Genomic DNA, 11,000 nt, shown 5'->3' with positions numbered 1-11,000 from the left:
AGCACTGTGGGATTCCAGGTGAGGCAGGACTGAGTCGAAAGTCAAAAATGTTGAACAAAAAAATGGTTCAGAGGTGGGCCAGGAAGTCTATCTTTACCTGCTGTGGATACATGTCTGTAGAGGAGAAGATTGTATCGTGTTAATTGTACGCCCAAATATCCAACCTGTCCTCCTCTATGATGTGTGAAGTATAAGTGTGTCAATGTCACATGTAAAAAAAACCTGCTCTTTCAGACCACAAGCAGTAAGGAGGAATTTAAGGAATTTATGTTAAGTTAAGTTCAGGAGCAAGCCCGCAGAATACACAGTAAATAGTACAGATGCATGCAGACAGAGTATGAACCAGACAACAGCAGCGTTTCTTTTGTGTTGTGGATTTAATGCTAATTAGCTGCAGCTGAGCAAATCTGACGGCAACAGTCGTCATTGCAGCCGATGAAATCAACGGTCACCAGCATGTTAATGCACTGTTAGTAGCTTTGCTATCTGAAAATCACACTCTTTCAAATTAACATTTTGAAAAACGATGAATTGTTCAGGTTTTCTATCACCTTTTGAATCCGGCATATTTCACCAACAAGGAATATGTATGGAAATGCACTCACGCAAGTTTGCAGTCGGTTCACAACGTAGGCTTTGTTCTGTGCTGACACAATAGATGAGGTGGCTGCTTGGATTTCCATCAGAGACAAAACTAAGCTTCACTGCTGGCTCAGGCTCAGCTGCAGGAGAAACCTGAAGGAACAGATGGTTGTTGATTTGGACCCCACTGGATCAGTTAATACCTCTTCAGTGGGCTGTACAACAGCTTTCATTTGATGACATTTCAAACACACCTTGATTGCACTGAGATTTTGTTTTGGATGAGTGAAATATTTCAGTAGTGCTCTGTCATTCCCCTGAAATGTCATGCGTGTTAAAACAGGTTAAACAGGTTAATAGTTAGTGAGTATAGCTAGGTTAAGGGTTTGGAGTGGTCTCTCAGCAGCATGTTTTGTATAGCACAAACCAAAAGATGTACATGTATCAGCAGGAGATATCAGCTCAACATCCTCACTGCACAGTTCAACAGATTTTGGTACAGCTGTATGGAGTGTTTTCACGTGACATCACTGAATGCGGTTATTCCCCTCTGAGCGGCAAACACACAACAGTCAGCTTCTGCCTTTGTGCGTTCACATACGCTGCTTAAATGGTGAAGAGCTGACGTGCTATGGACTGCACAAGCATAAACAGCTGAAGGCTAAAGAGAAGAGAACGTGAAGCAACACCTTTCCAGCAGCTGAGTGGGGGGTGAACACCATTCTTGATAACAGTGGTGGAGATCGCTCTCTAATAAGTCACAACCAAATCTCCCACAGGTCTTAGGTTAGGTTGAGGTCTGGTGACTACGAAGCCCATAGCATAAGATTCACATCATTTTCATACTCGTCAAGCTATTGAACCAGCCCTTGTGTCCTGCATGGAAGCATCTGCATTTGATGTTAATAAGTCCATTTATTTATATTTGTCTTTTAATTTGTCGCCCATGTGACAAATGATATGTGTCACTTTTTCGCTTTTCTTTTGTTTTGTTTTTCTCCCCACATTGTGGTGTTTTCAGAGAGTCCACCTTGGGTAGTGTCAGTGTTGGTGATGGGGGTTGTATGATGCAGGAAAGTAACATTAATCGCAGTCCCATTAAATGCTTACAATAAATAAATAAATCAAAATTTAAGATTGTCATATTGGTGAAGAGATTTAGTTCAGCGGCGACAGGACAAGTCCATCCAATAAGACCTCAGATCAGAAGCTGAAGGCTTCAACTGTATGTTTATAATAATCTCAGTCCCCTGAGGGAAGAATTCATGTCATTTTATATTCATAAGATAATGTCTTCAAGTGAGTCAAAACAAGTCAAATCAAGTGGTTTTCATATGTCACGTTTAACTAAATGTATTTGCCATTATTTGGGGGGGGGGGGGTTACTGTGTGTACAGGGGGTTATGACCCCAGAAAACAGCGTTTGTCTTATTTCCGAAGTGCATTTGAAGGCAGCACAAGTCGTCAGACGGCGGCAGAACTTTTCCTGATGATTTAATGTCGCTTTGTTTTGGCCGTTTTTCCGTTTCACCGTGTAATCTACTGGCTGTGGTCACACAAGGGGAAGTCGACGGATTTTAAGAGACGTTACATCCCATTCAAACAACTAAAACCCTGCTGCCGGCTGAACCCCCCACCTCCTCACCTCCTCACCCCCTCACCCCCGGCTCTGGCGGAAGCGCAGTGGTTCGCTCCCCCTAGCGGCAGAGCTCGCAGTCGCGGAGCGTCACAGCGCCGGTGTCCGTCCCCCAGTCACAGTGAAAGTTGTCTCCGCTCGGAAAAGCGGGGGTTCGGGACTCGCTGGTTTCCTCCGCCGCTGCTTCACACGCTTTCTCCCGGAGAGATGAGGCGGAAAGAGAAGAGGCTGCTGCAGGTCGCCGGGCTGCTCATAGCGGCTCTACTTTTCCTCCCCAACGTCGGGCTGTGGTCTTTGTACCGGGACCGAGTGTTCGACAACTCGCCCGACACAGCGGACGGTCCGGGCGGCGTCCCCCCGATACAGGTAAGGCTGCTCGGCCACGGGCGGCTCGGTGTAGCGGTGAGGTCTTAACGGCAGTCCGCCGTTTGTCGGCTGTCTCGCCGTGTAACAGCGGTGACGGTGTCCGCCAGAAAGCCCTCAAATGTTAGTTGGGTCGCTGCAGCGGAGGCAGAGATTTGGGCAGAAACGCTGCGTGCTGCTGTGCTCGCCTCAACCGTTCACCCCCCCCCCCGACACCGTCTACCGCTACATTCCCATACTGTGTGTGTGTGTGTGATGTGGTTTACAAGATGGACCTCCTTATAACACCGTGTCGGCGTGGCAGGTCCATCAGTTACAGCGAGCAGGATGCGTGAGGAGCCACGTAGCTAACCCCCGCAGCTAACCCCGCAGCTAACCCCCGCAGCTGGGCGTCGCAGCAAAGTTACAATAACTGACTTCAGGAAGTTGTCAAAAAATATGAAGCGGGCGGTGGTGCGTTCACAGGTTGACGTGCGTCATCGGGCAGTTAAAGGTGCGACGTAAGGGCCAGTTTTCATGGTGATGCATTCACGTGCCCCCCCCCCCCCGTAATCATCTCTTTTGTTGTTGTTGTTTTTTTACATATGAAAGTTGAAAGCCTCTTTGTAGGATTACTATGTTATTATAAGCTCGGAGGGCTGCAGCTGATTAGTTTTCACTTTATAAAATGTCAGCAAATACTGAAATCATTGTCATTAATGTCCTGTCGCTAGATAAATTAAGTCATTAAATAAATAAATAAATAAGACAATCTTGGTGAAAACTTCAGTCCGCCAAAGTCCTAAATGTTAAAATCCGTCACAGACACTGTTTTGCTTACAAATAAATATAAGTCTCAAAACAATATACTGCAGCACATACAGTAAAAATACACAAAGGAGACAGACATTTTGTCAATCAGGGTTTTCAATATTTGACTAATACTTTTGAGGAAAACCGAAGCTTGTTTTTGTGGCTTGAATTGAGTCATCAATGGAAAAGTAACAACAAAGAATGATGAATAAATGAGAAGCTGGAGCTCTTTATGTAGTTTTGTTGGTCCGCGTAAGAATTGAAAAACCTCACCAAAAAGGACCTTATTTGGCAGACAATTGTAGCTCCTCTAATTCAAATGAGGTAAATGCTGCTGAATGGAGGCTTTCATTGATGGTGTGTGTGTGTGTGTGTGTGTGTGTGCATGTGTGTTAGTGTCAGGTTTGGATGGTGGGGGTGTTTGTCCAAATCCAGCAAACTTAGACGTTTCGTGAGAAGGACCAAGTGAAGGCAAAGTTCAGTTCTGATGCGTTAGTTCGAGCTCGTCTTATAAAAAGCCATTAACTAACACTGGGATGATGTATGGAGTAGCTCTGTAAACAATCATTTTCATCATCAATTCATCATTTAGTCTGTGAATGTTGACAAATCCTCGCCAGAAGTCCACAGTGATGTTTTCTATGTCTTGTTGTTATCAGCTGCTACAGCTAATTTGCAGGCTGAATTGTGGGAATGATAAAGCCAGCTTATTCTGCACAGATCTTCTCCAAGGATTACTTTTCGCAGCTCAAGTTTGGATTTGATATCTTAAATGACAAGAGATGTTATGAATGGGATTAAAGGACATCTGCAACGCCGAGAAAAGCCTGTTACATATTAGAAAACTGTGTGATAACAGCTGTCAACCTCCAGAACAGTTTGATAAGAGACAGACAGGCTGATTTGAAAAATGAGGACAACTTTCTCCCATAACTGGGGGGGGGGGGGGGGGGGGGGGCTTTAGAGGGAGAGTTCAACAGGGAAACATTTGAAACTAGTTTAACAAGGTATGTCTCCATTCCTGTCTGCCAAACAAAGATGGCAATTGGCAACAACTACTCACCTGTCCAACAGCCATCAGTATTTCTGTTTGTTTATTGGTCAAACTGTAAAATATGTATAAACACACGAGAGGCACAGATTACGTCGTCAGCTGTCGTCACCTGAGCTCACAGATTCTGACCATCTGGTCTCGTGATCAATATAGTTAGTAGATGCCGGAGTAATGGCCTCGCTCATTAAACATGTGGCCTTTGCTGTGTGATAAAGCACGTTTTCCTCTGAAGGTTCATGTTATATTTCAGGCAGGGAGGGTGTGGGGACCCCTGCACATTATAGCTCACTAACATCACATGCGCCTGCTTTCTGACAACACCCCGGTGTCCTGCCTCACATGTAGATACGCCGGTACAACCTCGACCTTAGCGCAGCATAAGAGAGTCTTTCTCTGAGGGGCTGGCCCTCTGTACTGTGCTAACACACCTGTATCTAATACAGCAGCTACAAGTCGTGTACGCTGTAATCGTGTGCTCACGAATGCAGGGCCTGAATGAGTATTTCATACTGCTCTAGCAAACATGAGCTGCCACAGAGCTTCCCCACTGTGACAGTGACAGAAAGGTAATTTGCACATTTCCCGTCTCATATTAAAGATGCCTGTTGAAGCAGACGTGGCTCAGCTTCCACCTGCCTGCTCCAGCAGCTCAGGTTAAGTGGAGGTTAGAGAAGATGAGAGCAGTGGGTAGAATTAAAAAGAGGCCGCACAGTCTGATCAGCTCCTGCTGTGCTGCTCAGCTAACGGCGTGACTGACCGGACAGACCGACAAATGCATTCACGCAAACCTCCCAAAGCGCTCATTTCTTCCACCCAGTTTTAGTGACAGGAAGGGGGGGCATCGCCGCATTTGTGAGATCAGTTGAGCCTCATATTGTCTCAAGTATGTTAAACATGTTCTACCGTGGTGGATGGATCAGGCAGCCTAGTGTTTTGTAAGTTTAGCCTCTCGAACTTTTTTGGCACCATTTCTGCATTTGACAGTTTTCCCTGCAGAAGAGGTATTGCGCTGTGGGACAGCGAGCTCCTCTCCTTGAAAAGCTGTGGGCCAAGTTTTCACTGTAAAGTCAAATTTGACTTCTGGTCGTTCGGGATGAGATGCGTCAGGATTTCTTTGAGCTCTTTATACGGTGATAAATCTTTCCATGGTTTGCTCTGTTCAGAGCTCAGTTATTTCTGACTGCTTTGCGTCTGGAAAGCGCGTTGCATTACTAAATCTTGCACCCACTTTGGGAACCATTGCGCTACACCCAAACATTTATTGATTTAATGAGCCTGAACTCAGTTAAAACCTGAGCTTTTACCCTGGCAGACAAGTATCATATGCCTGTACTGTTGCCGATGTGACTGTTAGTGGATGTTTGAGCCTCTTCTCCTAAAAAGTTAATTTTGTAAATGCGATTTTCCAGCAAATGTGAGGTGAAAAATGTCCAAATACTTCTAACCTCGGGGTTCAGATCCACCAAGCCTCCAGCAACTGTAACTCTTCTACTAGCTGCTTCGCCCTCGAAGCCTTCCAGCCAAGGCGGCGGATTCTGGCTTTTGCTATGAAACAGTTGCGGATGGAACCAGCATGAATTATTTATTAATCAATCATCTGAGAAATTTCATCAATAATTCTTCTTTTAACTTGCAGCATCTGAGATGTGCGGACAATCAAAACTATCACACAGGTGTTCATCTCACAGCCATGAAACAGGCATCACTCTGGGCTCTGATAACATGACAGGTGTTGGTCAGTATTTTTGACAATTAGACTAAACTTTTTCAAATTTCTCAACTATATGAACAATAATCAATAAGTTAATTGTTAAGGACTCGAGGGAATTAAGATAAATAGTAGATTGAGGTGGCTGAGGCCCAATCAAGAGAGCCATGCAGGCTATATATGTATTTATATGTACAGTATGTGTCCCCAGGTCAGGCTCTATTTTTGGGGCAACCTGCTGGTGGATTTTCCTCTCGTTAACTGGATGTAATCAGCTCTGATAAAAGTCCGGAAGATAAAGTGTGCTCTTGAAAGGAAAGTTGGCTGAGATTCACGGCCCCCGTACAGGCGTCTGTACGCTGGAGGCTACATTTATGACCACGTACTGAAGGCTGGATTACTGTTCATTCATCACTGCGGGACCTTGTGCGTTTTGCCTCTGACACATGTACAGCACACCTGACTCGCACACACTTAGATATACTGCTTTAGAGCCTGTAGAAGGTCAGTCGGCGACAGTCTGGTCTTATTAATGAGCAGAGCTCAAAGTAAACAAGGACATCTATGTAGAACATGTCAGGACGAGGAGAAATCCCAGCTGAAACAATATTGTAAGAACATCTTTGAATTTCTCATTTCTGCCTCAGAAGTCACAGATTGTAAAACCACAGCTTGCCAGGCAAATTATGACTCTAGAACAAACTGGTTTTCTGAATAAACACCCCCAGTGCCTGATTTTGAATTCCCTGGCTGTCTGCTTGTGATGTATTCCTACCCCACGGTCACAATGCAAATCAGATATTTGCTTGACCCCTCTGTCCTCCAGGGCTCCCACAGGCCTTAAAAGCATTGAAGGTCTGACATTTGTCCTTTTGAGGAAAAATAAACCAGCCCTTTTTCACTTACGTTCTATCTATTCAAAACCCTTCGAAGAACACGTGTTGGCTGTAATTAGACAGCAAGTGTGCTGAGATGTGATTGGACCCAGTGAAATCATTTGCTTTGTAGCCTACGTTGTTATTATAAGAAAAGCTAATATTTTGATAGCAACACATTGGGAAGAAAAACCAACATGTCTTCCTGTATATATTGATATAATGTTGGTGTTCATTATGCAGCCACTTGAGAAGGCTTCCTTGGCGATGACATGTCTCTGATCACTAAAACTAAGTTCCAGGAACTAAATGTCCCAGGGTTAGGGTGAGGGAGTCTGATGCCTCTGTACGAACGTCCGCGAGACCTGGTCCCTGCTCGTCTCCGGCGCTCCGGCAGTGTCGAACTGTTTGACCCGCAGCTCCCTGTCTGTTTCCTCTCCGTTGCTATTCTGATAAACATTAAAGTTGAATAAGAGTTTAGCCTGTGGTTCTGTGAAAAATCTCTCCTTTCTGCTCTATTGACATCATGTGGGAGAGAGGGAATGATGTTTCATGCCAATAGCAGGCAGTGATTTCAGAGCGCTCGGGAACCTCGAGGCTGCACCTACAGGAAGCGTGAATCCAAAGTGCACAGAAACAAAATTGAAATTGAATGGATTCAGGCTGCCCTCGCAAAACAGCTCTCGCGGATTGCACCACACATGCACAAGGAAAGAAACACCGAACCTCCTCAAGGCACATTTTGGAATCTGGACTAATTTCGGGCTACAGTGAATTTCCTGCAAAGTGAGGGAAATTGGGGGCTCTCTGCAATTAAGGAAATTGCATCAACTCTGTGAATCCTGTGAGGTTAAGAGCAATTAGAGAGGCTGTGAGTAGGATTAAGACAATTTAACATGGTTTATGATAACAGTTGTGAGAGTTCATTAGAGTTTATTACACTGCACGGGGCTGTACGTTATGTGTTTGTAAAAATAGTCTTTTATCAATGCAGCGATGAGGAACGTCCTGAAAAGGAACCACCAGGATACTGTCTTGGCCTATGGCTTTGGCTGTAGTTTATTTTCATAATAATAACATTGTACTCACCAAAGTTAATGCTGAGATCTTGTAATATGGTGAAATTGCTAAAAAGTCCAACGTGAGTGCCTGCTTTGACCAACGGTACTCGTTGTAGTTGTGCGTGAGGAATTATACCTGACTCACTTTCAGTTTTACATCCACATAAAGTGGCTCGGATAATCTGATTAAACTGTTGACAATTCAACTGTTTTAGTAATTAAAGCCGCCATGAAGTCGCAAATACGCGAGTCTGCGGAGCTGTCCGGCCCACTGAGCTCAGACGAAGAGTAGTCCGCTCTGTCTCCACTTTGAGGCTGAGCTACTGGGACAGGGACAGGACGTCAACCACTGGCGGAGTCATGACAACCAAATAAACAACGGCACGAGTACACGAGAGCATTTCAGTGAGCGTTGTCCTGTACCAACACTGTGTTCACAAAACAACTGATTAATCGCAAAACCAATCATAAGGTGAATATGTAATGATTATAATCGTCAGTAGCAGCTCTATACATTACTGGTACTATGATCAGGCAGGGACGGGTGATCCGGGAGAAAGTCATGTTTCTGATAGCAAGATGTTACAGTGTCTACAGACCTATTCAAATTGACATTTCGTCACAGTAAGATTATTTAGAGACAATAAATGACACAACTTGTGATCAGGAGATCTCACTGAGCTGTGGGCTACCTGTGCTGACAGACTGGGAAATGAGATTCTGCCTTTAATGTGTTAAGCCTCTGGAAACGAGGGAGGCAGAGGGATGAAAGTCATTTGCAAAGACAAGTGGAGTTCCTAGCTGCAGACTGAAGTCGGTGCACTTTATCACTCAGAGCTGAGAGAGAAAGGCAGGAAGGGAGGGGGTGAAACACCTCAGGAGAAAAAGGCAGAGGGAGCGGGTAAAAGCAGTGTTTGTTCACAAGCTGACTTTGTTGGAGAGCGTTTCCTCCCCAGGTTCCTCACACAAGGCAGACGTTGACTCGCTGCTGGCTGCGGCACCGACTGAGCGTGTGCAGAAGCTGCTCTATATGCCTGTCAGGGATCTGCTGCCCCAGATCAGTGCAAGGAGCCAAATGAGGGACAGGTGCAGCAGACAGCCTGTGGATACGGAGCGAGGAGTCAGGCTTTTAATTACAGCCACGTGGGCTATGGAGCCTCTTTTTTTATGTTCAGATGATTAAGCTAATCCCTGGATGCCAATTTAAGGCCAGCTCTGCTTCACTGTGTTGGCAAAGCCACACGGCCTCACAGAGAATAAGATGCACTCTCATGTTTTATGTTGAGCATATTTCGTTTTTTTGAGTAGGCTTGTTTTCAGCATGAATCCGCTTCACAGTCGCACTAACCTGGGGTCACATATGAACATTTCCACCACGATTTAACACATGCATCAGTTTACTCTCACAAAAAACTCCTTCTGTTGTAGATTTTTTTGTCCTGTTTCTCTGTGAGCCACTATCTGTGTCTGTGAGGTTTCTGAACACTAACTCTGACCCTTGAACTCCTTGTTATCAGCTGCTGGTAATCTTGATGAATAAGGAAATAAAGGTCACCTATTGCTAACTGCTGTTATCGTTCTAGTTACTCATCACATCAGGTTCAAGTTCTGAACTGTAAAGTGTTTCTGATGAACTCTTACCATTGAGAACATGTTATTAACTGATAAATGGGCCTTACCTCCTCTTCACCTCAAGTTGACTTTGTTGTGTTTAGTTGTATTATTGCTGGAGAACGTGTTTCCTTTTTCCTGGCTGAAAAGCTCCACGTGTACTTCACTGGTGGTTCGATTCTCAAAGATGAACTCGTCATAGGTCAGGTGCTGTGCTGTGCTGTAGTTTTTCTGGAGAGATTATTCTGGTTTTCTTCTTCCAGCAGTACGCTTTGATGCGTGAAGTGTGTGTCTTTCTGTAGCTCGAACTCTTGGAGTCCACGGCATTTAAAGGCAGACTGCTGTGTGCTTTGTGCATATGAGATAAAAGCTCTGTGTGTGTGTGTATGTGGACAGAAGACAAAGCAGTGTCTTTTCCACATCGCCTGCACGGCATTAAAGATCAGGTGATAAGGCAAGCAGCAGTCATGACAGTAAAATTAGCTAAGCATCATGGGAAAGGAGGAACAGTCTGCGTGTACATAGCAGATGAAGCATTTAACCGAAGGCAGGTTTCTGCTACTGTATGTCCCTCTCACTCAGCTGTGTCTATTAACAGCCTCTGAACACTGTGGCGTGTCCACGTGCTCCTCAGTAATGTGGTTATTCTCCTCTTTGGGCAGTAACCTGAATCAGAAGTGTCAGTGTCAACTATAAACCTGGTTTCCTGCATCAGGTTCAATGATTAAGAGTCGCTCAATGAGAAACAGCTGGAGAAACATTACGTGGCCACTGTGGGAAATGAACTAGTGCAGTAGTAACCGGAGAAAGTAGCTTTGTAAGACTTAGTTGATGTCCTAATTGAAACACTGTTATGCCCAGTCAACAACACAGGAGCAGTGACTCTGTCCGACCGCTTAATGCTGTTTATATGAAAATATTGCCTTTATTGTAGGATTCATTTTAGGTTTAACTGCACTATATTGGTTGCAATGAAACTATTAATGAAGCTGTATCATAAACATTGATTCCTCCATCTGCTATCAACATCAGCTGAGAAAATCCGGCTAATAAACCTGCTAATATAAAGCCGGGTGCTGCAGCAGGTGCTGTGCTCTAAACGCTTTCAGTGATTTGCTGCCATAGCCTGATAACCCAGAATAATCCGTTCTTCTTCTTTGTGTCTGTGTATGAATGTGAACGTGGTGATGGAGGGTTCAGCTCGTTGCTCAGCAGCACATCAGCAGCTGTTGCTGGCGTCGTGTAAACTTTGTTCACCTTTCCTCACCCACATTCGTGTGATTCAAACTACCCGAGTGAAACCTTTCTTCTCTCGCCA

At 44.8% G+C, this 11,000-nt stretch overlaps 1 protein-coding gene across 1 annotated transcript in view; it reads left to right on the top strand.

Annotated features, from left to right (window-relative positions):
• The first annotated feature begins 2,425 nt into the window (after nucleotides 1-2,425).
• Nucleotides 2,426-11,000, top strand: part of LOC139295078 (polypeptide N-acetylgalactosaminyltransferase 10-like) — a 67,361-nt gene continuing 58,786 nt past the window's right edge. Inside the window, exon 1 of the mRNA XM_070917159.1 lies at nucleotides 2,426-2,584. Within this exon, the coding sequence (XP_070773260.1) occupies nucleotides 2,426-2,584 (159 nt within the window). The remainder of the gene's footprint in view (nucleotides 2,585-11,000) is intronic.

Source organism: Enoplosus armatus, chromosome 13 (genome assembly GCF_043641665.1).
Source record: "Enoplosus armatus isolate fEnoArm2 chromosome 13, fEnoArm2.hap1, whole genome shotgun sequence".
In the NCBI taxonomy this organism is placed as follows: Eukaryota; Metazoa; Chordata; class Actinopteri; order Centrarchiformes; family Enoplosidae; genus Enoplosus; species Enoplosus armatus.
The sequence above is the reverse complement of the archived record's forward strand: the minus strand, read 5'-3'. Positions and strand labels throughout refer to the sequence as shown.